General features: G+C 47.1%; 1 protein-coding gene across 1 annotated transcript in view; it reads right to left on the minus strand.

The window, feature by feature from the left end:
• The window catches only part of MYO18B (myosin XVIIIB), a 1,113,366-nt gene that overhangs the window by 18,312 nt on the left and 1,067,419 nt on the right, over window positions 1-27,635 (minus strand). The window contains exon 42 of the mRNA XM_069750613.1: window positions 16,044-17,233. Coding sequence (XP_069606714.1) covers window positions 16,044-17,233 — 1,190 coding nt within the window. The remainder of the gene's footprint in view (window positions 1-16,043; window positions 17,234-27,635) is intronic.

Consider the following 27,635-nt stretch of genomic DNA (forward strand, 5'->3'; position numbering starts at 1 on the left):
GGGCGATACATTTCCCTCACTGCCCATTGGGTTAATGTTGTTGAGCCAGGTACAGATCGTGCGAGTGGCGCAGGACGTGTCCTGCCCACTCCAAGGATTGCAGGAATCCAGTCTGTACGCATTGACTCCTCCTCATACACAAGTTCCTCAGAATCATCGCTGCAGGAGCCGTCACAGTCCACCTCCACATGGACCCGTGAACGTTTACCTGTTATGACCTACATGAGCACAGCCGTGGCCAAACGTCAACAGGCCCTCTTGAAACTAGTTTCTTTGGGGAATCAAAGCCACACAGCGCAGGAGCTCTGGAATGCCATCAAGCAGGAGAGTGATGTGTGGTTAGTGCCAGCGAATCTCCAGCCAGGCATGGTAGTGTGTGACAATGGCCGAAATCTGGTGGCAGCTTTGGCCATTGGCAACCTCACTCACATCCCATGTCTTGCACATGTGCTCAATTTGGTTGTGCAGAGTTTTCTGAGGGACTATCCGGATCTTAATGCACTGCTGCACAAGGTCCGCCTAGAGTGTGCTCACTTGCGGCGTTCCAGCTTGGCAAGATCCCGCATTGCTGCTCTGCAGCGCCGATTCTGCCTTCCGGAACACCGCATCATATGTGACCTACCTACCAGGTGGAATTCCACGTTACATACGTTGGAGCGGTTGTGTGAGCAGCAGCAAGCAGTAATGGAGTACCAGCTGCATCAGGCGCAAAAAAGTCGCAGTCAGCGCCGATCAGACTTCACAACCACAGAGTGGGCCACTATGAAGGACATCTGCCAGGTTTTGCGTCCTTTCGATTATTCTACGTGGATGGCAAGTGCAGATGATGCACTAGTCAGCATGACTGTCCCCCTTATCTGCCTGCTTCAACAAACTTTGCAAGCGTTAAGGGATGATGTTGTGGAAGAGGTGGAGGATGAGGAGTCACCTTTTCCATCAGCTTCTGGAGAGTCAGCGCCACGTGGTTCCTCACAAAGGGGTACGCAGGGGCCACTTTGTGAGGAGGATGAGGAGGAGTCAATGGAGGAGGAAGAGCTCCGTCCAGAGGAGGGAGTGAGACAATTGTCCAGTGGTCAGTGTGTACAGCGAAGGTGGGGTGATGACGAGCGGGCAGAGATCATGTCTCAAGCAGGGGACAGCGTTTCTGGGCCAGTTGGCAGTCTGCAGCACATGGTGGATTTCATGCTGCAGTGCCTGAGAAACGACCGCCGCATCGACCACATTCTCAACATGCCTGATTACCCTGTTAGGTGTTTACCCTCCTCGATCCTCGCTACCGGGACAACGTCCAAAACCTCATCCCAGCGTTGACCCGGGAGCGTAAAATGCGGGAGTACGACGACACACTGGTGAATTCCATCATCTTCTCCAGTCCAACTGAGAGGAGTGCTGCTAGTGCTTTACAAAGCAGCTCAGTGCGTCGAGGCAGTGGGGGAGGCTCTGCACAAAGAGGGAGCAGAAGCAGTGCCTCTGCCCAAGGCAAGCCCAGTATGGCACAACTGTGGCAAACTTTTGTGTGCCCGCCCCAAATGTCTACACCATCACCAGCGGCTCCAGTCAGCAGGAGGCAACGGTTCCGTCAGATGGTGACAGACTACATGGCTTGCCCACTTACTGTACTCCCAGACGGCTCTTCCCCGTTCAAGTTTTGGGTCTCTAAGCTGGATACATGGCCAGAGCTAAGCCAGTATGCATTGGAGGTTCTGGCTTGCCCTGCGGCTAGTGTCTTATCGGAACGTGTCTTTAGTGCCGCAGGTGGTGTACTAACAGACCGTCGCATGCGACTATCCTCCGATAACGTTGACCGGCTTACTTTCCTGAAAATGAACCAGGCCTGGATCTCGCAGGAATTTGCCACTCCTCTGCCTGATTAAGTAATTGGGTGTCATCCAGGTCTCCTGATGTGTTCATCTTTCTACCACCTGAACTGCTATTCCTGGGCTCCAACACCGCCAGTTGCGGCTCAGAAGTGCAGGCTGCACAGTCAAAGCATACGACCCAGTGTTATTGGGTTTCAGTAACGTCAGCTGATCCCCAGCTGTGTAGCCGGCAATGTGTCCTGCGACCGCCACGCTGGCACAACAACCTAAATGTAAGGGAACCTGTCCCCCCCCCTCCCCCGGCGTTTGTTACTGAAAGAGCCATCTTGTGCAGCAGTAATGTTGCACAAGGAAAAGGTAGCTCTTTTAGTTTAGCTCCTTGCACACGCAGAACTTAACACTTATAAAATGTGTTCACTGATACCGTTATACTGTCCCGGAGCTGGGACTTTCCTTCATAATGTGACGCAGCACAGCCGTCATTCCTACCCCCTTGGTGCCATGCACTGCCTCCTCAGCGTTGTTTTAAGCTGTCACGGAGCCTGCACTGTTCTGTTATCCCTTGGCCATGCCCAATTTGTGCTGCCTGTCTTCTGACATAATTTGGTGTCAGGCTGGCTGCGCCTGTGCGCCCGCGCTGCCCGAGATCCCACCTCGCAGTGTCTTCTGATTGAATCACACTGCGAGCCTGGGATCCATGGGCATGCGCAGTGCATATCTTCACCTCAGGCTCTCGCTCATCTCCCTCCGCCTTCTTTAGACTGTACGCCGTCAGCTGATCCCTAATAGCATGCCACGGCCGTGACGCCACACAGTCTGAAGAAGAGGGAAGGAGGGGAGTGAGAGGCGAGGATATGCACTGTGCATGCCCATGGATCCAAGGCCCGCAGTGGGATTACATTAGACGACACTGCGAGGTGAGATCTGGAGCAGCGGGGACGCACAGGCACTGACAGCCTGACACCAAATTATGTCAGAAGACAGGCAGCGCAAATTGGGCATGGCCAAGGGATAACAGACCAGCGCAGGCTCCGTGACAGCTTAAAACAATGCTGAAGAGGCAGCGCACGGCACCAAGGGGATAGGAATGACAGCTGTGCTGCATCCCATTACGAAGGAAATTCCCACCTCCGGGACGGTTTTACGGTATAAGGGGACACATTTTTAGTGTTTACTTCTGTGATTGCAAGGAGCATAATTAAAAGAGCAACCTTTTCCTTTTGCATCCTTAGTGCTGCACAAGATGGCTCTTTCAGCTACAAACGTCTTCGGGGGGGGGGGGGGTTAAAGGTTCCCTTTCAACTTGCTCCAATCAGGCTTCGGCCTACACTCTGTTCCTCTGCTCCTCCTGCTGTCCCTGGGCTCTAACACCGCCAGTTGGTGCCTGGAAGTGCTGTCTGCACAGTCAACAGTCGCTCCTCTGTTATTGGGGTTCAGTAACGTCAGCTGATCCCCAGCTGTGTGTGCGGCAATACCTCCAATCTGCTCCTCCTGCTTTCCCTGGGCTCTAACACCGCCAGTTGGTGCCTGGAAGTGCTGTGTGCACAGTCAACAGTCGCTCCTCTGTTATTGGGGTTCAGTAACGTCAGCTGATCCCCAGCTGTGTGTGCGGCAATACCTCCAATCTGCTCCTCCTGCTGTCCCTGGGCTCTAACACCGCCAGTTGGTGCCTGGAAGTGCTGTCTGCACAGTCAACAGTCACTCCTCTGTTATTGGGTTTCAGTAACGTCAGCTGATCCCCAGCTGTGTATCCGGCAACGTGTCATGCGACCGCCACGCTGGCACAACAAAAATGTAAGGGAACCTGTCCACCCCCCCTAGGCATTTGTTACTGAAAGAGCCACCTTGTGCAGCACTAATACTGCACAAGGAAAAGTTCGCTCTTGAAATTATGCTCCTTGGAAACGCTGAACTACACACTCATGTAATGTGTCCCCTCACACCGTCAAACCGTCCCGGAGGTGGGACTTTCCTTTGTAATGTGACGCAGCACAGCCGTCATTCCTACCCCCTTGGCTCCGTGCCCTGCCTCCTTAGCGTTGTTTGATTCTGTCATGGACCTTGCGCTGTTATGTTATCCCTTGGCCATGCACAGTTTGCACTGCCCGTCCTCATTTGTCCATCATTTGTTGTCGTCCTGGCTGCGCCTGTGCGTCCACGCTGCCCGAAATGCCACCTCGCAGTGTCGTCTAATGTGATCCCACAGTGGGCCTGGTATCCATGGCCATGCGCAGTGGATATACTAGCCTCTCACTCCCCTTCTTCACGCTTCTTCAGACTAGGCGGCGTCAGCTGATCCCTAATAGCATGCTTCCTGAAGAAGCAGGAAGGAGGTGAGTGAGAGGCGATGATATGCACTGCGCATGCCCATGGATCCCAGGCCCGCAGTGGGATTACATTAGATGACACTGCGAGGTTGGATCTCGGGCAGCTTTGACGCACAGGCACTGCCAGCCTGACACCTAAATGATGTCAGAAGACGGGCACCGCTAACTGTGCATGGCCAAGGGATAACATTACAGCGCGGGCTCCGTGACAGAACCAAACAACGTTGAGGAGGTGGCGCACGGCACCAAGGGGGTTGGAATGACGGCTGTGCTGTGTCACATTACAAAGGAAAGTCCCACTTCCGGGACGGTTTAACGGTGTGAGGGGACACATTATATGAGTGTGTACTTCAGCGTTTGCAAGGAGCATAATTTTAGGAGCCACCATTTTCCATGTGCAGTATTACTGCTGTACAAAATGGCTCTTTCAGCAACAAATGCCTGGGGCGGGGGGTTAAAGGTTCCCTTTCAACTTGCTCCAATCAGGCTTCGGCCTACACTCTGTTCCTCTGCTCCTCCTGCTGTCCCTGGGCTCTAACACCGCCAGTTGGTGCCTGGAAGTGCTGTCTGCACAGTCAACAGTCGCTCCTCTGTTATTGGGGTTCAGTAACGTCAGCTGATCCCCAGCTGTGTGTGCGGCAATACCTCCAATTTGCTCCTCCTGCTTTCCCTGGGCTCTAACACCGCCAGTTGGTGCCTGGAAGTGCTGTGTGCACAGTCAACAGTCGCTCCTCTGTTATTGGGGTTCAGTAACGTCAGCTGATCCCCAGCTGTGTGTGCGGCAATACCTCCAATCTGCTCCTCCTGCTGTCCCTGGGCTCTAACACCGCCAGTTGGTGCCTGGAAGTGCTGTCTGCACAGTCAACAGTCACTCCTCTGTTATTGGGTTTCAGTAACGTCAGCTGATCCCCAGCTGTGTATCCGGCAACGTGTCATGCGACCGCCACGCTGGCACAACAAAAATGTAAGGGAACCTGTCCACCCCCCCTAGGCATTTGTTACTGAAAGAGCCACCTTGTGCAGCACTAATACTGCACAAGGAAAAGTTCGCTCTTGAAATTATGCTCCTTGGAAACGCTGAACTACACACTCATGTAATGTGTCCCCTCACACCGTCAAACCGTCCCGGAGGTGGGACTTTCCTTTGTAATGTGACGCAGCACAGCCGTCATTCCTACCCCCTTGGCTCCGTGCCCTGCCTCCTTAGCGTTGTTTGATTCTGTCATGGACCCTGCGCTGTTATGTTATCCCTTGGCCATGCACAGTTTGCACTGCCCGTCCTCATTTGTCCATCATTTGTTGTCGTCCTGGCTGCGCCTGTGCGTCCACGCTGCCCGAAATGCCACCTCGCAGTGTCGTCTAATGTGATCCCACAGTGGGCCTGGTATCCATGGCCATGCGCAGTGGATATACTAGCCTTTCACTCCCCTTCTTCACGCTTCTTCAGACTAGGCGGCGTCAGCTGATCCCTAATAGCATGCTTCCTGAAGAAGCAGGAAGGAGGTGAGTGAGAGGCGATGATATGCACTGCGCATGCCCATGGATCCCAGGCCCGCAGTGGGATTACATTAGATGACACTGCGAGGTTGGATCTCGGGCAGCTTTGACGCACAGGCACTGCCAGCCTGACACCTAAATGATGTCAGAAGACGGGCACCGCTAACTGTGCATGGCCAAGGGATAACATTACAGCGCGGGCTCCGTGACAGAACCAAACAACGTTGAGGAGGTGGCGCACGGCACCAAGGGGGTTGGAATGACGGCTGTGCTGTGTCACATTACAAAGGAAAGTCCCACTTCCGGGACGGTTTAACGGTGTGAGGGGACACATTATATGAGTGTGTACTTCAGCGTTTGCAAGGAGCATAATTTTAGGAGCCACCATTTTCCATGTGCAGTATTACTGCTGTACAAAATGGCTCTTTCAGCAACAAATGCCTGGGGGGGGGTTAAAGGTTCCCTTTCAACTTGCTCCACTGCAGGCTTCGGCCTACACTCTGCTCCTCTTTGATTCCCTGGGTTTCAACACTGTCAGTTGCCACCTGGAAGTGTTGTCTACACAGAAAAAACACTAGCTGATGTGTCAGTGGGGTTCAGCACCGCCAGCTGTTCCCCTGCTGTGTAGTCGGCAACGTGTCCAGCACAAGCCGCGCTGGCACAACAGAACAAAAGCTGCCACCAGTGCAGGCTTCGGCCTACACTCTGCTCTTCTCCTCCTCCTGCTGACCCTGGGCTCTAACACCGCCAGTTTTTGCCCGGACGTGCTAGCTGCACAGAGAAAAACACCAGTCAATGTGTCAGTGGGGTTCAGCACCGCCAGCTGTTCCCCTGCTGTGTAGCTGGCAACGTGTCCTGCAAACGCCATGCAGGCACCTGAACTGAAATTAAAGGGAACCGGCCCCCACCCCCCCAGGTGTTTCTATGTATAACAGCCACCTTGTACAGCAGTACTGCTGCATTTGTACAAGGTGGCTGACTTTTTCTCCTTGCCCATGTTGAATTTAACACGTACAAAATGTGTCTCATTACAGACCATTACAATGTCCCTGAGGTGTGACTTTCCTTTTTAATGACACGCAGCACCCCCCTTGGCAGCACTGCCCGTCTTCTGACATCATTGGTTGACTGGCTGTGCCTGTGCGTCCACCCTGCCCGACACAGCGCCCCTCATTGTCTCATATATTTTGACTGCGAGGGTGTGATTGATGGGCATGTGCAGTGCATATGTTCGCCTGTCTTAACTCATCTCCTTCCGCCTTCTTCAGACTGTGCGGCCTCATGGCCGTGGCAGGCGATAAGGGATCAGCTGAGGCCTCCCAGTCTGAAGCAGGTGTAAGGACATGTGTGAGCGGCGAACATATTTACTGCGCAAGGCCACAAATCCCAGCTCTGCAGTGTGACTTTATTAAAAGACACTGCGGGTCTGGGATTCATGGCCGTTGCTAACCGCACCGGCCAACATGAAATGAGGTGATAAGACAGGCAGCGCTCACAGCGCATGGCCAAGGGATCACAATAGCGCAGACTCCTGTACAGCAAATAACAACGCTCAGGAGGCTGCGCCCAGCACCAAGGCGTTATTTATGTGCACCTGTGCTGTGTCTCCTTAAAAACACAAGTCAGACCTCCAATACAGTCTTACGGTATAATGGGCAAAATTGTGTACGTCTTTCATTCTGCGTGTGCAATGAGCAAAATTCATAGAGCAACCTCTGACTTGTGCAGCATTAGTGCTGCACAAGGTGTGGCTATTGTACTTTGCAACACCTGAGGGGGGTTAAAGGTTACCTTTGAAATTGGTTCTACTAGGCTTCGGCCTACACTCTGCTCCTCTTGCAGACCCTGGGCTCTAACTACGCCAGTTGGGGCCCGGAAGTGCTGGCTGCACAGAGAAAAACACCCACCATTGTGTCAGTGGGGTTCAGCACCGCCAGCTGTTCCCCTGCTGTGTAGCCGGCATCGTGTCCAGCACAAGCCACGCTGGCACAACAGACCAAAAGCTGCCACCAGTGCAGGCTTCAGCCTACACTCTGCTCCTCTCCTCCTCCTGCTGACCCTGGGCTCTAACACCGCCAGTTGGGGCCCGGATGTGCTAGCTGCACAGAGAAAAACACCAGCCAATGTGTTAGTGGGGTTCAGCACCGCCAGCTGTTCCTCTGCTGTGTAGCTGGCAACGTGTCCTGCAAACGCCACGCAGGCACCTGAGCTGAAATTAAAGGGACCCTGACCCCCACCCCCAGGTGTTTCAATGTATAACAGCCACCTTGTACAGCAGTACTGCTGCATTTGTGCAAGGTGGCTGACTTTTTCTCCTTGCCCACGTTGAATTTAACACGTACAAAATGTGTCTCATTACAGACCATTTCACTGCCCATGAGGTGTGATTCTCCTTTTTAAATGACACGCATCACCCCCCTTGGTAGCTCTGCCCATCTTCTGACATCATTGGTTGGCTGCCTGTGTCTGTGCGTCCGCCCTGCCCGACACAACGCCCCTCGTTGTCTCATATATTTTGACTGCGAGGGTGTGATTGATGGGCACGAGCAGTGCATATCTTGGCCTGTCTTCACTCCACTCCTTCCGCCTTCTTCAGACTGTGCGGCCTCATGCCCGTGGCAGGCGATAAGGGATCAGCTGAGGCCTCCCAGTCTGAAGCAGGTGTAAGGACATGTGTGAGCGGCGAACATATTTACTGCACAAGGCCACGAATCCCAGCCCCGCACTGTGACTTTATGAAAAGACACTGTGGGTCTGGGATTCATGGCCATCGTTAACCGCACCAGCCAACATGAAATGAGGTCATAAGACGGGCAGCGCTAACTGGCCACGGCCAAGGGCTAACAAGAGCGCAGACTCCTGTACAGCAAATAACAACGCTCAGGAGGCTGTGCCCAGCACCAAGGCGTTATTTTTGGATACCTGTGCTGCGTCTCCTTAAAAAGACAAGTCACGCCTCCAATACAGTTTTACGGTACAATGGGCAAAATTGTGTACGTCTTTCATTCTGCGTGTGCAATGAGCAAAATTTAAAGAGCAACCTTTCACTTGTGGAGCATTACTGCTGCACAAGGTGTGGCTCTTCTACATTGTAACACCTGAGGGTGGGTTAAAGGTTACCTTTGAAATTGGTTCAATTAGGCTTCGGCCTACACTCTGCTCCTCCTGCAGACCCTGGGCTCTAACACCGCCAGTTTTTGCCCGGAAGTGCTAGCTGCACAGAGAAAAACACCAGCCAATGTGTTAGTGGGGTTCAGCACCGCAAGCTGTTCCCCTGCTGTGTAGCCAGCATCGTGTCCAGCCCAAGCCACGCTGGCACAACAGACCAAAAGCTGACACCAGTGCAGGCTTCGGCCTACACTCTGCTCCTCTCCTTCTCCTGCTGTCCCTGGGCTCTAACACCGCCAGTTGGGGCCCCGACGTGCTAGCTGCACAGAGAAAAACACCAGCCAATGTGTTAGTGGGGTTCAGCAACGCCAGCTGTTCCCCTGCTGTGTAGCCGGCAACGTGACCTGCACACGCCACGCAGGCACCTGAACTGAAATTAAAGGGACCCTGACCCCCACCCCCAGGTGTTTCTATGTATAACAGCCACCTTGTACAGCAGTACTGCTGCATTTGTACAAGGTGGCTGACTTTTTCTCCTTGCCCACGTTGAATTTAACACGTACAAAATGTGTCTCATTACAGACCATTTCACTGCCCCTGAGGTGTGATTCTCCTTTTTAAATGACACGCAGCACCCCCCTTGGCAGCGCTGCCCGTCATCTGACATCATTGGTTGACTGGCTGTGCCTGTGTGTCTGCCCTGCCCGACACAACGCCCCTCGTTGTCTCATATATTTTGACTGCGAGGGTGTGATTGATGGGCATGTGCAGTGCATATGTTCGCCTGTCTTCTCTCATCTCCTTCCGCCTTCTTCAGACTGTGCGGCCTCATGGCCGCGGCATGCGATAAGGGATCAGCTGAGGCCGCCCAGTCTGAAGCAGGTGTAAGGACATTTGTGAGCGGCGAACATATTTACTGCACTAGGCCACGAATCCCAGCCCCGCAGTGTGACTTTATGAAAAGACACAGTGGGTCAGGGATTCATGGCCATCGCTAACCGCACCGGCCAACATGAAATGAGGTCATAAGACGGGCAGCGCTAACTGGCCATGGCCAAGGGCTAACAAGAGCGCAGACTCCTGTACAGCAAATAACAACGCTCAGGAGGCTGCGCCCAGCACCAAGGCGTTATTTTTGGACACCTGTGCCGCGTCTCCTTAAAAAGACAAGTCACGCCTCCAATACAGTTCTACTGTACAATGGGCAAAATTGTGTACGTCTTTCATTCTGCGTGTGCAATGAGCAAAATTTAAAGAGCAACCTTTCACTTGTGGAGCATTACTGCTGCACAAGATGTGGCTCTTCTACATTGTAACACCTGAGGGTGGGTTAAAGGTTACCTTTGAAATTGGTTCAATTAGGCTTCGGCCTACACTCTGCTCCTCTCCTCCTCCTGCTGACCCAGGGCTCTAACACCGCCAGTTTTTGCCCGGAAGTGCTAGCTGCACAGAGAAAAACACCAGCCAATGTGTCAGTGGGGTTCAGCACCGCCAGCTGTTCCCCCGCTGTGTAGCCGGCATCGTGTCCTGCAAACGCAACGCAGACACAAAGCTGCCTCCAGTGCAGGCTTCGGCCTACACTATGCTCCCCCTGCTTACCCTTTGCTCCAACACCGCTAGTTGGGGCTCTAGGAAGACAATCTTGAATAGGCAACGCATCCGTGTTCCAGCACCGCCAGCTGGTTCTCGGCAGTGTTTTTGTCACGGGTACTCCCTCGTGCCCAGCCTGGTTCCAGCACCGTCAGCTGTTTCCGGGTAGTGTCAAGCTCACTGAGACGCCTATGCGTTGCCCCGTCGTGTTGCGGTCGGGTTGGCCAACTCCAGTGTGCCTCCAGTTTAGGAGCTTCCTATGTGGGCTGCGTGAATTGGCAGTCAAGGCTGGTTCTGTAGTGCCAGTAGGCCAAGCTCCCCCTGTAGGACTGTTGGGGTTCGGTAACTGCGGTGTTGTGAATTCTGTTGTCGAACTCCCTCCTGTGGTCGTGAATGGTACTTCGGCGAGTTCTGTTTATGGGCTCCCTCTGGTGGCTATGAGTGAAGCTGCTGCTTCTGAGGTTCCTTACACAGGTGACGCGGTTTATCCTTTGGTTGGCTTCTCTATTTAACTCCTCTCAGATCGTTACTCCATGCCAGCTGTCAATGTTTTTGCATTCGTTCAGTTCGCTCCTGGATCTCTCTGGTGACCTGCCTTCTCCTGCAGAAGCTAAGTTCCTTATAGTCTTATTTTGTTCTCTGTTTTCTTGTCCAGCTGGTTTTCATGATTTTGTCTTGCTAGCTGGAAGCTCTGGGATGCAGAGAGGTCTTTTTTGCACACTCTGCGTGGTCTTTTGTAGGTTTTTGTGCTGATCGCAAAGTTACCTTTCCTATCCTCTGTCTATTTAGTAAGTCTGGCCTCCCTTTGCTGAAACCTGTTTCATTTCTGCGTTTGTGACTTTCATCTTTACTCACAGTCAATATATGTGGGGGGCTTCCTTTGCCTTTGGGGAATTTCTCTGAGGCAAGGTAGGCTTTATTTTCTATCTCTAGGGCTAGATAGTTCTTAGGCTGTGACGAGGCGCCTAGGTCTGGTCAGGAGCGCTCCGCGGCTATTTCTAGTGTGTGTGATAGGATTAGGGCTTGCGGTCAGCAGAGCTCCCACATCCCAGAGCTCGTCCTGTATGAGGTTCAATTATCAGGTCATTCTGGGTGCTCCTAACCACCAGGTCATAACAGTACAGCTGGCCCAAAGTATTAATGCATCTCAATAGAGGGATAAGAGAACTTCTGAGACCATTTTTTTTTCTTTGCACTGTGTTTTGTCTTTCTTTTCCCCTAGACCTTTGGGTGGTTCAGGACACAGGTGTAGATATGGACATTCAAGGTCTGTCCTCTTGTGTGGATCATCTCACTGCAAGGGTACAAAACATTCAAGATTTTGTGGTTCAGAATCCTATGTTAGAGCCTAGAATTCCTATTCCTGACTTATTTTCTGGGGAGATCTAGGTTCTTGAATTTCAAAAATAATTGTAAACTGTTTCTAGCTTTGAAACCCCGCTCCTCTGGTGACCCCGTTCAACAGGTAAAAATCATTATTTCTTTATTACGTGGTGACCCTCAAGACTGGGCATTTTCCCTTGCGCCAGGAGATCCTGCATTGCGTGATGTTGATGCGTTTTTTCTGGCGCTTGGATTGCTTTATGATGAACCAAATTCAGTGGATCAGGCAGAGAAAATCTTGCTGGCTTTGTGTCAGGGTCAGGATGAAGCGGAGATGTACTGTCAGAAGTTTAGAAAGTGGTCTGTGCTAAGTCAGTGGAATGGACCTTCTGGTCCACCACCTGGTTCCAGCACCGTCAGCTGGTTCTCGGCAGTGTCTTTTGCTCTTGTGCCTTCTGCTCCCCATCCTGGTTCCAGTACCGTCAGCTTGTTCCGGGCAGAGCCTTTGGCTTAGGTGTCTCCTTCTGGGTATCCAAGTTCCACCAACGTCAGGTGGTCCTTGGTAGTGCTTTCAGGCACGGGTACCTCCTGCTTAGTAACCGGGTTCCAGTAATGTCAGCTGGTCCTCGGTAGTTCCATTGGCTCTTGGACCTTCGGCTACCCATCCGGGTTCCAGTACCGTCAGCTGGTTCTCGGCAGTGTCTTTTGCTCTTGTACCTTCTGCTCCCCATCCTAGTTCCAGTAACGTCAGCTGGTTCCGGGCAGAGCCTTTGGCTTAGGTGCCTCCTTCTGGGTATCCGAGTTCCGCCAACGTCAGGCGGTCCTTGGTAGTGCTTTTTAGCACGGGTACCTCCTGCTTAGTAACCGGGTTCCAGTAACGTCAGCTGGTCCTCGGTAGTTCCATAGGCTCTTGAACCTTCGGGTAGCCATCCAAGTTCCAGTTCCATCAGCTGGTTCTTGGCATTTTCTCAGCCTTCTTGTACCTTCTGCTACATTTCCAAGTTGAAGACCCTAAAGACGACGACCCGGAAGACCACCCCTAAGATGACGACGACACCAGAGACGACAACCAGTGAGATGACGACGACCCTGGAGATGACGACCCTGAAGACCACCCTGATGACGACGACGACGCCGGAGACGACGACGGCGGAGACGACGACGGCGGAGACGACGACCCTGGAGACGACGACCCTGGAGACGACGACATGGAAGACCGAGAAGCAGAAGAACAAGAGGCTGCAGAACAAAGAGCAGAAGAACATTAAGCATAACACTTAATATCAGAGCAAAAGATATTATCTAAATTATATGCAGAAGAAGACTAAGCAGTGTATGGGGGTGAGTCCGTTCCTCCTCGTGGTGCCCCTGGATAAAGCCTGATGCTGCAGGCCAAACTGAACACGGACAAATGTAACTTTTGTGACAGGCAGAACGGAAGGTGTAATCTTCAAACTTTTATAGATAACAACTACGGGAATGCCTGTCACAAATGAGAATATGATGAAGAAGTAGAATAGGAAGAATAATAATAGTTGAATAAAATGAATATGTAGAATAGGAAGAATAATAATAGTTGAATAAAATGAATATGAAGAATGTAATAAAAAAAAAAGGTAGAAGATGAAGAAGAAGATGAATAAGGTGAAGGAGAAGTTGATGTCAAAGATGCTAATGATGATGAAGATGAAAGTGTGGGAAAAGTAAAAAAAAAAGGTGAAGGGCGTGGAATAGTGAAACATCAATATCTGACAAAATAAAAAAAATCTTAACATAGTCAATATCTTTGTAACTCCGAACGTCTTAAAAGTTTTTTAAAATTCCTGCTATTGTATTTGATTGGGCTAAACCTCTATGCCTTTAATGTCTCCACCACCTCCCCAAATACATCCTGCATTATTCTTAGTTGTTTTCCTTCATGTAGAATGAACCTACAAGGAAAGAAAGGGTTTATTTTAATTCCGATATTTTGGTCCCATTGACTTGCATTGGGATCGGGTATCGGTATCGCCGATATCCGATATTTTTTGAATATCGGCCGATCCAATCCGATACCGATACTTTCCGATATCGGAAGGTATCGCTCAACACTAATGATGATGTATCAGAAGACAAATATGTTGCAGAAATTTCTGAAAGGAACAGATTTCATTTCCAACAAGTCTGAGATGTGTGAATTTAGCCTAATGTTTTTAATTTGAAAGCTAATCAAATCAAGTTTAAACCTCTTATTTTACCACAGACTTCACACATCACAGATTTTTATTTCTTTTGTTACACCGTACATCCTAAAATATGTTTGCTCTTCAACCCTAGCCTGAAATAAAATCCCGCTGCTAGGGCCTCATTTAGCCATCTGTTTTTCACATACCTGTTCTATATGTGTTATGAATGCCACACTGATAGTAAAAATAAGCATACCATTGGCATACCACTAACAGCGGCAGACTACGCTGTTGGGCCCGTGGGTTGGGGGAGCACAGTTTGCATCACACTTTCAACTATATCTGCATCCTGGAAGCAAATACTGTTGAAAGCAATGCTGTAAGGTGAGCTCCCTCCTCCAACATTCTCTCTGTGATATCTAAGTGCAGCAGGCACGATGACTCCACTACATTGTGCCCCCTGTGCCATCCATGCAGATCTTTAGCCACATCCTGCAGAGTTCGGAGCAGTGGGGGAAAGGGGAGAGATGAGTATTTTTTTTTTTTTAAATCAATGAGTAGTTTGTGGGGGAAATTACACTATTTGTAAGGCTGTTTGAAGGGCTGTATAGGGGTCATCATTCTGTGTGATGGCCATTATACTATTTAAAGGGCAATGTGGGGGCCATTATACTGTTTGAAGGGGTAGCGGGTGCCATTATAATGTGTGGGGGCTATTTTACAGTGCGGAGGGTTATGTGGGGTCCATCATACAGTGTAAAGGGTTGTGTTGGGCTCATTATTGTAGCATGTGCCTGAAATCACAGATTCAAAAGCTGCCACAGACAGAATTGGCACAGGCCACTTCATCTGACAGACTCAAACCCCCTTCCCAAACAATACCCATTAACCCATACCCTTTAACCCATGTATAGGAATCTGGTTTTACAACAGGACCCAATGGAATGCTACTATAAAAAGGATGCTGTACAAAAGGTTGTTAAGCAGGGTCAGAGCCAATAGGTCACGTCAAGGACAAAATCAGGATCAGTAAGAATAGTCAGAAACGAGCCAGGGACAAAACAGGAATACACTAAGCCAAACAGGAGAAAAATACACACACCTAGTCTGGGAAACACTAAGCTATAACTGTCAGCTTCCAGCAGCAAGCTGGATTGCTTAGTAGGGTGTGGAGCTCCATTTGGCTGAAGCACAGAGCTGATAATTTCAGTTGGACAGCACACACATCCATACTGTCAGACTAGATGGCACTATAGGTCGCAGCTACTCTAACCTTAGTGGCTGGACAGAGCCTGCCATACATATTTTCTAGTTCTGACATTTCCTCCTCCGCCCGCAGAGTGAATAAGGTGGTGCCTGGTGACAGAAGTAGATGTCACAGCAGCAGGTTCTGGTGAAGATGAGACAATCATACTCTGTGGGGGACATCATACTGTGTGGAGGGTTGTGGGTCCATTACACTGTATGGAAAGCCACTATACTGTATAGAGAGCCACCATACTGTGTGGAGGGCCCTTGTACTGTAAGGAGGGTTATCATACTGTCTGGATGGCTGTGCGGGGGCCATCATATTATGAAGAGGGCTGTGTTAGGACCATCATACTGTGTGTGGGGTACTGTGGGTGCAATCATACTGTAAGCTTGTTATACTGTGCAAGAGGAAGTTAGTGTGAAGAATTCACTGTGTGGGTATCCTACTGTGCTTGGAGGGCACTTTTGCTGGCATAAAACTTTTGGAGGGCCATGGAAAGGGTATCTTAGTGCGTGGGAACACTAAGGAGCTTCAATAGGGGCAAAATTAGTCTGTAAAGGCTGCAGCATTGTGAGATGTGCTATTATGTCACCCTACTGAATATATATATTTTTTGGGGGGAACAGTAGTTCTGCTATGGGGTCCCATAATTTCTATGTACAGTCCTGGGGCAAACTGACCCAAAATTGATGAAAAATTGTTAATATTTTCTTGTACACAAAAGTTAGACCTTCTGGTGCCTGCATTATATCTCAGTGTTTATTCAATGGTTTTGGTCAAATAACCTGAGTACAGATCTCTTTGCATGACAAACTAAAGTAACTTAATTTCAATGGTTCTTTGATTTTCTTTTAACAAACTGCTATATCTATTCCATGTCAAATGAACAAAAATAATTATGGCAGTTAATAAACTTTAAATGGTACAGTATTTATTTTTTTACATTTGACAGTAGATTTACCTTGTTCTTCGTCAATTTTCCGTAAATATTTCCTCATTATGCTATTTACATCATCTTCCTTGCCTTCTGCTTCAGGTCTTTTATTTTCTTCTGAGTTTTCTGATGTAATTTGCTTGCCTGAGTAACCTTCACCATCCACTCTTTGTACTCGGGGCCGACTTTTAATACTTTCTGCACTTTTGCATGATAAACCAGACCCAGAAGATGATGAGGAATCAGAAAGATTTCCCGGATCTTCCCTAAAATTTGAACCTTTCTTTAACACACTTTTCAATCCCCCTGTGGAAAGACTTGGTTCATGCGATGGAAGATCACCAAAATGAACACTGAGTGGCCGTTGACCATCTCTTCTATCCCTGGAGGCTCTGGATAAACTTTGAGTTGATTGTGACCTTCTGAGAGCAGGGAGGATGTCATCAGACTCATCAGTTAATTTCCTTTCAAATCTGAGACTGGGTACCTTCCAGTTTGATGAGCTTTCATCATTTCCAATATCAGATAAATTAGAAAAACTCCTGTTTTGGAAAACAAGAGGTTGTTTCGCAAAATCGTTTTCAGCAACTTCCTCCAGTGGTGTTTCAAGACACTGTCTCCATGGCTTTAGTCTTAAAGAAGAACTGGCACCATTTTCTTCTAATTCTGAAGATGTCTGCTTAAAACTTCGACCCTGTGAAGGTTGGTTAAGAGATTCACAAGAACCAAATCTTGCCATGCGCTTCACAGCAGGTGACAATGTTGGGTCAGCTTTCTCAGATGGCAAGCAGCGAAGACTTGATGAACGTGTTAATCCTTGACCTGTTAAAGGCTTTTCATCTGAAAGCTTGCTAAGGGCAACTGAAAAATCTTCTTCATCATCATTAAGCCGTGTGCATCTTCTAAGGGAAGATGCACCTGTTGTTCGGTAAATAGGCAATGAAGATGTATCCTCTAGAACTAAGGTTGACTGATCTTTTTCAGAGGTCCTTTTCTTTCTCACTTCATCTAGAAACTCAGAGAGAGCAGATGAGGAACGTGAAAACTTTTCTTCTAATGGTGAGGATCGCTTTCTGCCAAGTGTTGGAGTCGTGTTTCCAATATTAAGCACTGGACTTGTATTCTCTTTTTCTGAGGATATTATATTGCTACCATAAATCCTAGATCCAGAACTCAGGGAAGAACTTGGTCGACTCAAATCTTGATCATCTTTTTGCCTGAAATAAATAAAAAATGAAAAGTTTATGAACCACACTTGACTACATACATAACTATAAAACACTGATATAATACACAATTACGGTATGTCCAAACATTATGTTCAAATCTCCTAAAAAAAACCAAGAAATCTGCAGTTGCAAATTTGCACCAAAATGTGTGGATCTGACTGCTGATATTCCTGCAGAAAAAAGCAAAGTGCGTAAAATATTATATTCCCTGTTGCTTCTTTTGGCTTTGTTGCCAGGTATAATGTAAGTCTGTAAGCAACCTGCCCTCCTGTAATGACGTATTATCCCACATGACCTATGCAGCACATTATTGACTATGACAGCCTTGTATGCCAAGCAGAAAACCGGCAATGGAATTAAAGAAGCACCATGGAACTTTAATACAGATGTAAAAAGTGTCAAGTTAAAAGTTGTATTGTGCTGTGTTGCTAATTTGGAGTGACTATGTTCTTTGTATAGAGCAGCTGCTAGTCCAAAATGCACTAAAACCTTTGCAATACTCAAAAAGCCAAATACTACAGGCCATAATATGCTGGTAGCCAAGTAAGCCATCTGTTCTTCTAAAGCTTGCTAAATCTATGTAGTGGGTATTTGTATTAAAATCTCAGGATTTTCATTTTTTAATTCTAGATCCACACGCATTTTTCAGCAAAATCATCAGAAATTGGGGATTATTGAGGATTTTCATTTCTCCTTTAAAATAAGAAAACACAACAAACCTAAGACTATTCCAGGACAAAAGCGGACATGCTGCAGATTAAAATTTCCACAACGCAGGTTAATTTTTGTGTAGAAAATGTAGGAAGCCTGAGGGTAAGCTTTGTTGAAATCTCTTTATTTTGCTACTGTATTCCAGTACATTTTTCATTCACAAATATGTACAGAAAATCCACAGTAAATCCACTACATATGAACATGTCCCAACGGGCGGTCATTTTGAACTTATTTAAAATAAACAATTTAATCACAAAATTTTCTATGACAATAGTGAGTGTTTGAGTACAAGGAAACTCCAAAACAGTTTTACAGTATTCCTAAAATGGCAGTGTACAGAATATGATAAAAACCTGCATAAAGCTTGTATTTCTTTTTCATGTTATACAACATAAGAAATAAAATATGAAAAAATAAAAAATGGTGCAAAAAAGAAAATACTACACTGTGTGCAGAATTATTAGGCAAGTTGTATTTTAGATGATTATTTTTATTATTGATCAACAACTATGCTCTCAATCAACCCAAAAAGACAGAAATATCAAAGCTGAATATTTTTGGAAGTTGGAGTGTTTTTTTTTTTAGATTTGGCTATCTTAGGATGATATCTGTTTGTGCAGATAACTATTACTGTGCAGAATTATTAGGCAACTAAATAAAAACCAAATATATTCCTATCTCACTTGTTTATTTTCACCAGGAAAACCAATATCACTGCACAAAATTTAGAAATAAACATTTCTGACATGCAAAAACAAAATCCCAAAAAAGTAGTGACCAATATAGCCACCTTTCTTCATGATGACACTCAACAACCTTCCATCCATAGATTCTGTCAGTTGCTTGATCTGTTTACGATCAACATTGCGTGCCGCAGCCACCACAGCCTCCCAGACACTGTTCCAAGAGGTGTACTGTTTTCCCTCTCTGTAGATCTCACATTTTTTGAGGGACCACAGGTTCGCTATGGGGTTCATATCAGGTGAACAAGGGAGTCATGTCATTATTTTTTCTTCTTTGAGACCTTTATTGGCCAGCCATGCTGTGGAGTAGTTGGAGGCATGTGATGGAGCTTTGTCCTGCATGAAAATCATGTTTTTCTTGAACGATAATGACTTCTTCCTGTACCACTGATTTAGAAGAAGTTGTCTTCCAGAAACTGGCAGTAGGTCTGAGTTGAGCTTCACTCCATCCTCAACCCGAAAAGGTCCCACAAGTTCATCTTTGATGATACCAGCCCATACCAGTACCCCACCTTCACCTTGCTGCCATCTGAGTCAGAGTGGAGCTCTCTGCCCTTTACTGATCCAGCCTCTGGCCCATTTTGTTACTCCAGTAAAGTTGCAGCTCCAAAATATGGCAAAACTAGTGGCAAATGGCATTTTGGCAGCTTCACGCTTAATTTTCCTCAATTCATGGGCAGTTATTTTGCGCCTTTTTTGCCCAACACGCTTCTTGCAACCCTTTTGGCTATTTGCCATGAAACACTTGATTGTTCGGTGATCACGCTTCAAAAGTTTGGCAATTTCAAGACTGCTGTATCCCTCTGCAAGACAGCTCACAATTTTAGACTTTTCAGAGCCCGTCAAATCTCTCTTCTGACCCATTTTGCCAAAAGAAAGGAAGTTGCCTAATAATTAAGCACACCTTACATAGGGTTTTGATGTCATTAGACAACACCCCTCCTCATTACAGAGATGCACATCACCTGATTTACTTACCGTATATACTCGAGTATAAGCCGACCCGAGTATAAGCCGACCCCCCTAATTTTGCCACAAAAAACTGGGAAAACTTATTGACTCGAGTATAAGCCTAGGGTGGAAATGCAGCATTTACGGGTGAATTTCAAAAATAAAAATAGATCATTATTTCCCCATAGCTGTGCCATACAGTGCTCTGCACCGTTCATATTTCCCCATAGCTATGCCATATACGGTGCTCTGCACCGTTCATTGTGCCCCATAGATGTGCCATATACGGTGCTCTGCACCGTTCACTGTGCCCCATAGATGTGCCATATACGGTGCTCTGCACCATTCACTGTGCCCCATAGATGTGCCATATACGGTGCTCTGCACCGTTCATTGTGCCCCATAGATGTGCCATATACGGTGCTCTGCACCGTTCACAGTGCCCCATAGATGTGCCATATACGGTGCTCTGCACCGTTCACTGTGCCCCATAGATGTGCCATATACGGTGCTCTGCACCGTTCATTGTGCCCCATAGATGTGCCATATACGGTGCTCCGCACCGTTCACTGTGCCCCATAGCTGTGCCATATACGGTGCTCTGCACCGTTCATTGTGCCCCATAGATGTGCCATATACGGTGCTCTGCACCGTTCACTGTGCCCCATAGATGTGCCATATACGGTGCTCTGCACCGTTCACTGTGCCCCATAGATGTGCCATATACGGTGCCCTGCACCGTTCACTGTGCCCCATAGATGTGCCATATACGGTGCCCTGCACCGTTCACTGTGCCCCATAGATGTGCCATATACGGTGCCCTGCACCGTTCACTGTGCCCCATAGATGTGCCATATACGGTGCCCTGCACCGTTCACTGTGCCATATACGGTGCCCTGCACCGTTCACTGTGCCCCATAGATGTGCCATATACGGTGCCCTGCACCGTTCACTGTGCCCCATAGATGTGCCATATACGGTGCTCTGCACCGTTCATTGTGCCCCATAGCTGTGCCATATACGGTGCTCTGCACCATTCATTGTGCCCCATAGATGCTCCACATAAATCTCTGCCGCCGCCGCTGCTGCTGCTGCAATAAAAAAAACAAACCACATACTCACCTCTCTTGCTTGCAGCTCCCGGCGTCTCGTTCCGGCGCCTCCATCTTCCCGGCGTCTCTGCGCTGACTGATCAGGCAGAGGGTGCCGCGCACACTATATGCGTCATCGCGCCCTCTGCCTGAACAGTCAGAGCGCAGACGCCGGGAAGATGGAGGCGCCGGCCGGGAAGATGGAGCGACGCTCGGCGGCTGGAACGAGGACAGGTGAATATGCTATACTTACCTAGTCCTGGCGATCCTCGCGCTGTCCCTCTGCCTGGTCTTCGGTGCTGCAGCTTCTTTCTCTATCAGCGGTCACCGGCACCGCTGATTAGAGGAATGAATAGGCGGCTCCACCCCTATGGGAGGTGGAGCCGCTTATTCATTTCTGTAATGAGCGGTCCCACGTGACTGCTGAAGAGGGGAAGAAGCTGCAGCACAGAAGACCGTGGGACGGCAGGGACAGCGCGAGGATCGCTGGGACTAGGTAAGTATACCTCAGCGCCCTCACCCCCTCACCCGCCGACCCTGCCACCCACCTTGACTCGAGTATAAGCCGAGAGGGGCACTTTCAGCCCAAAATTTTGGGCTGAAAATCTCGGCTTATACTCGAGTATATACGGTAATTGGTAGTTGGCTCTCAAGCCTGAACAGCTTGGAGTAGGACACCATGTATAAAAAGTATCATGTGATCAAAATACAACTTGCTCAATAATTCTGCACACAGTGTAGTTAAGCATGTTGAATGGTGTTCAATATAAAATGGCATTCAGAGATGGAAGAGTTTAATGCAGTTGTTATTAGTCTTGTCCTATAAGTTATTTTGTTTCATGTCTGTCGGTAGCAAAGTAACTTTTATTTAGTACTAAAATTTTCCATGATATGTTCTATAACGACTGAAATACAGTATTTGTCTCTCCAGAAAAAAAACACAAACTTGGCCAATTCTATCCTCCCAAAGGCACCATATGCAGTTTATCTGGTTGTGTACTAATAATATCGATATTGCTCACTGGTTAAGAAGATCCTGAAACTTTTTTCCTTGGAATTACAGAATTTAACAGAAAAAGTTACAAGAAGTCATAAGAAGACATTACTTTGATTTATGTACCTTTTTATGACTTTCATCACTATCCGAGTTATACAATAGCTTTAAGGCATCCACACACTATTAATATAATTAAATCATCATGGAACTTTGCTATCAAAATATACCCAATGCAAATAATATTGTGAGCGCAATTAATAGCATTTTCTAGGAACCAATATCTATTCTAGTACATTACCACCATTATTGACAAGATCTATTTCAGGCATGCATGCCTAAATGTAGTATTAGATTTTACAACATTAAGTGATTTTCTTCATCTTCATTACATTCAGTTTGCAAGCATATTGGTTGCAGTGCGGATAATCTTAAAGGTTGTGACTAGCTTTTATAACCTGGCAGTAAAATATATTACCTTGCTTTGAGACTGCAGGGAATTCTGTCAAGTGTCATTTTACGTAATGAGAATATATCACAAGCAAGTACATTTTATAGAACGACACCACTATTTCTATGCAGGCGTAACAATATTACGTTCTCTCCTTTATTACACTATTATTATCAGGGCTCTGGTGACAGTGACATCTCTAAATGTTAGTTTTAGAAGAATAAATAAAAATTCTCTAATGTACAGTGTATGTAAAAATCAATAGAACTGTGGCTTTAACATTAAGGGGTTGTCCAAGTTCAGTAAAGTGGGCCCCAAACTATGCAAAATGCCTGAAATAAAATACTCAGCATGTGATATCCCTTCCTATGTCTAGCGCCAACTCTCCGCTGCTGCTTCAGTCACTTTGTTTTGGCTCCTGTTTGTACACTGGGCTCAGCAGTGCTTGCCATCAACCTTGGCACAGCAACTGAGCTCAAACCATGAGCTCAATGACTGGCTAGAGTGGTGAGAGACGCTGTCGTTGTGGAGTCACTGCTGAAGCCAAATCACTGAGACTGGAGTAGCAGCGGTGAGCCTGCTGGTCCCAAGGGGGATGAGTACCTACTATGTTATTTTAGGTACAACCCCATTTCCAAAAAGCTGGAACGCTGTGTAAAATTTAAAGAAAACAAGAAGGCAATGATTTTAAAATCTCCTATAGCTATATTTTATTCACAACATAGAACACAGATCAGAAGTTGTAAGTTAGACATTTATCCATTTCATTGGAAAAAAATTGCTTATTTAGAAATTGATGGCAGCATCACATCTAAGAAAAGTTGGGACAATGCCTACCATTGTGTAGCATCTGTCTTCATGCTGCAACGGCTGGTAAACCTCTGGAACGTGAGGGGAAAAGCGTTGGAGTTTTGTGAGAAGAAGGTTGTCCCATTTTTTGTCTGATGTAGGATTCTAGCTGCTCAAAAGTCTTGGGTCTTCTCTGCCTGATCTTTCACTTAACATTTTCCTGAACTTGTTCCATCATTTTTAGACTCAACTGTTCATATGATGGTGAACCTTTGATATTTGTTTCTGAGAGATTTTGCTCTCTGGCATGCTCTGTTTTTTATAAGTAGCACTTACTTTTTCACCCTTTTGTTAATGCTGTGACAACGTTTTTGAGATGCATTTCTGCTATCAAATTCTAAATGACCAAATATTTTAAAATTAAATTTAAAAAGGTCTAACTTTCAAATCATTGCATTCTTAATCATTGTCTTCTTTTTTTTAATTATTTATTTTACTCACTTATATAGCGTCATTAATTCCACAACACTTTACAAACATTATGGGCACTGTCCCCAATGGGACTCACAATCAAAATTTCCTATCAGTTTGTCATTGGAGTGTTGGGGGAAACCGGAATACCCAGAGGAAACCCACGCAAACACAGGGAGAACATACAAACTCCTCGCAGATGTTGTCCTTGGAGGGATTTGAACCCATGAGCCAAGCGCTGCAAAGCAACAGTGCTGCTAACTAGGCCTCCATGCTGTTTTTCTTACATTTTAGCATACCAACTATTTTGGAATTGGTGTTATATTTTACACAGTTTTGGGCCCACTTTTTTTAAAGTTGACAACTTTAAAGGGAATTTCTTAGTAGGATTCACCTTCCTAAGCTGTCTATATTGGCATGTAGACTATAAGAAGCTAAATAAAAGGGCACCTTGATATCTGCAGTCTGATGTTTTATTCCAGAGAAATCCACATTTTTCTTATATGTAAATTAACCAGTTCAAGGCTATGGGCATGACACTGATCTGCATGAGAATAAGTTTCACAGAATATTTTAAATAAAGTGAGGAGTTGACATGTAAGTAACAGAGAACAGTATAACTGAACTTTTTCTTTTTGCAAACACATTTTTGCAGCTGTCTGAGCTCTGTTGTATTGCAACAATATTGTAACACTGTCTGCCTGTGAGATAGAAGCTGAAGCTGAGAGGAACCTGCAGATGTGTCAGTTTTAAACATACATAGTTCTGCAGTGAGATCAGGGGAGCAGAAAGCAGCCATTACATATCACAGTAGTAACTCCCCTTTCATGTAAAATAAGCTCTGGAGGCGCAGTTATCTTCCAGGCAGCATCTGCCTCATACCCTGGAAGAGGACATTTTTATACAGCTGTGCTCAAAAGCTTACAAACCCCAACAGAATTTTTGCTTTCTTGGCCTTTTTGTAGAGAATATAAAAGATAACACCAAAACATTTTCTTCACTCATGGTTAGTGGTTGAGTGAAGCCATTTATTGTCAACCTACTGTGTTTTCTCTTGTTAAATCATAATGACAACCCAAAACATCCAAATGACCCTGATCAAAACTTTACATACCCCATTTCTTAATACCGTGTGTTGCCCCCTCTAACATCAATGACAGCTTGAAGTCTTTTGTGGTAGTTGTGGATGAGGTTCTTTATTTTCTCAGATGGTAAAGCTGCCCACTATTCTTGGCAAAAAGCCTCTAGCTCCTGTAAATTCCTGGGCTATCTAACATGAACTGCTTCACTTGAGATCTCCCCAGAGTGGATCAATGATATTGCGGTCAGGAGACTGAGATGGCCACTCCAGAACCTTCACTTTGTTCTGCTGTAGCCAATGACAGGTTGACTTGGCTTTGTGTTTTATATCATTATCATGTTGGAATGTCCAAGTACCTCCCATGTGCAGCTTCCAGGCTGATGAGTGCAAATTTGCCTCCAGTATTTGCTGATAACATGCTGCATTCATCTTTCCTTCAACTTGGACCAAGTTTCCTGTGCCTTTGTAGCTCACACATCCCCCAAAACATCAGCGTTCCATCTCCGCGCTTCACAGTAGGAATGGTGTTTCTTTCATCATAGGCCTTGTTGACTTCTGTCCAAATGTAACGTTTATGGTGGTGGCCAAAAAGTTCAATTTTGGTCTCATCACTCCAAAGTACCTTGTTCCAGAAGTTTTGAGGCTTGTCTGTGTGCTGTTTTGCGTATTGTAGGCAAGATACTTTGTGGCATTTGTGCAGTAATGGCTTTCTTCTGGTGACTCGACCATGCAGCCCATTTTTCTTCAAGTGCCTCATTGTTACGCATCTTGAAACAGCCACACCTGTTATGGCTGGCAATCAGGCAACACAGCGTGCAGTAATCAGCGCACATACAGAGATCTGGCAATAACCAAAAACAATAGGACGAGCTCTGAGACGTGGAATCTCTGTAAACTGCAGTACCTGATCTATCCTCACACAACTATAAGCAGCAGTGGATTGCGCCTAACAACTACCTATGCAACTCGGCACTGCCTGAGGAGCTGACTAGCCTGAAGATAGAAATACAAGCCTGACTTACCTCAGAGAAATACCCCAAAGGAATAGGCAGCCCCCCACATATAATGACTGTTAGCAAGATGAAAAGACAAACGTAGGAATGAAATAGATTCAGCAAAGTGAGGCCCGATATTCTAGACAGAGCGAGGATAGCAAAGAGAACTATGCAGTCTACAAAAAACCCTAAAACGAAAACCACGCAAAGGGGCAAAAAGACCCACCGTGCCGAACTAACAGCACGGCGGAGCACCCCTTTGCTTCTCAGAGCTTCCAGCAAAAGATAATAGCAAGCTGGACAGAAAAAACAGAAAACAAACTAGAAGCACTTATCTAGCAGAGCAGCAGGCCCAAGGAAAGATGCAGTAGCTCAGATCCAACACTGGAACATTGACAAGGAGCAAGGAAGACAGACTCAGGTGGAGCTAAATAGCAAGGCAGCCAACGAGCTCACCAAAACACCTGAGGGAGGAAGCCCAGAGACTGCAATACCACTTGTGACCACAGAAGTGAACTCAGCCACAGAATTCACAACAGTACCCCCCCTTGAGGAGGGGTCACCGAACCCTCACCAGAACCCCCAGGCCGACCAGGATGAGCCACATGAAAGGCACGAACAAGATCTGGGGCATGGACATCAGAGGCAAAAACCCAGGAATTATCTTCCTGAGCATAACCCTTCCATTTGACCAGATACTGGAGTTTCCGTCTAGAGACACGAGAATCCAAAATCTTCTCCACAATATACTCCAATTCCCCCTCCACCAAAACAGGGGCAGGAGGCTCCACAGATGGAACCATAGGTGCCACGTATCTCCTCAACAACGACCTATGGAATACATTATGTATGGAAAAGGAGTCTGGGAGGGTCAGACGAAAAGACACCGGATTGAGAATCTCAGAAATCCTATACGGACCAATAAAACGAGGTTTAAATTTAGGAGAGGAAACCTTCATAGGAATATGACGAGAAGATAACCAAACCAGATCCCCAACACGAAGTCAGGGTCCCACACGGCGTCTGCGATTAGCGAAAAGCTGAGCCTTCTCCTGGGACAAGGTCAAATTGTCCACTACCTGAGTCCAGATCTGCTGCAACCTGTCCACCACAGAATCCACACCAGGACAGTCCGAAGACTCAACCTGTCCTGAAGAGAAACGAGGATGGAACCCAGAATTGCAGAAAAATGGAGAGACCAAGGTAGCCGAGCTGGCCCGATTATTAAGGGCGAACTCAGCCAACGGCAAAAATGACACCCAATCATCCTGGTCAGCGGAAACAAAACATCTCAGATATGTTTCCAAGGTCTGATTGGTTCGTTCGGTCTGGCCATTAGTCTGAGGATGGAAGGCCGAGGAAAAAGATAGGTCAATGCCCATCCTACCACAAAAGGCTCGCCAGAACCTCGAGACAAACTGGGAACCTCTGTCAGAAACAATATTCTCAGGAATGCCATGTAAACGAACCACATGCTGGAAGAACAAAGGCACCAAATCAGAGGAGGAAGGCAATTTAACCAAGGGCACCAGATGGACCATTTTAGAAAAGCGATCACAGACCACCCAAATGACCGACATTTTTTGAGAAACGGGAAGGTCAGAAATGAAATCCATCGAAATATGTGTCCAAGGCCTCTTCGGGACCGGCAAGGGCAAAAGCAACCCACTGGCACGTGAACAGCAGGGCTTAGCCCTAGCACAAATTCCACAGGACTGCACAAAAGCACGCACATCCCGTGACAGAGATGGCCACCAGAAGGATCTAGCAACCAACTCCCTGGTACCAAAGATTCCTGGATGACCGGCCAGCACCGAACAATGAAGTTCAGAGATAACTTTACTAGTCCACCTATCAGGGACGAACAGTTTCTCGGCCGGACAACGATCAGGTTTATTAGCCTGAAATTTCTGCAACACTCTCCGCAAATCAGGGGAGATGGCAGACACAATGACTCCTTCCTTGAGGATACTCGCCGGCTCAGATAACCCCGGAGAGTCGGGCACAAAACTCCTAGACAGAGCATCCGCCTTCACATTTTTAGAGCCCGGAAGGTATGAAATCACAAAATCAAAACGAGCAAAAAATAACGACCAACGGGCCTGTCTAG

Source organism: Ranitomeya imitator, chromosome 1, assembly GCF_032444005.1.
Source record: "Ranitomeya imitator isolate aRanImi1 chromosome 1, aRanImi1.pri, whole genome shotgun sequence".
NCBI lineage: Eukaryota > Metazoa > Chordata > Amphibia > Anura > Dendrobatidae > Ranitomeya > Ranitomeya imitator.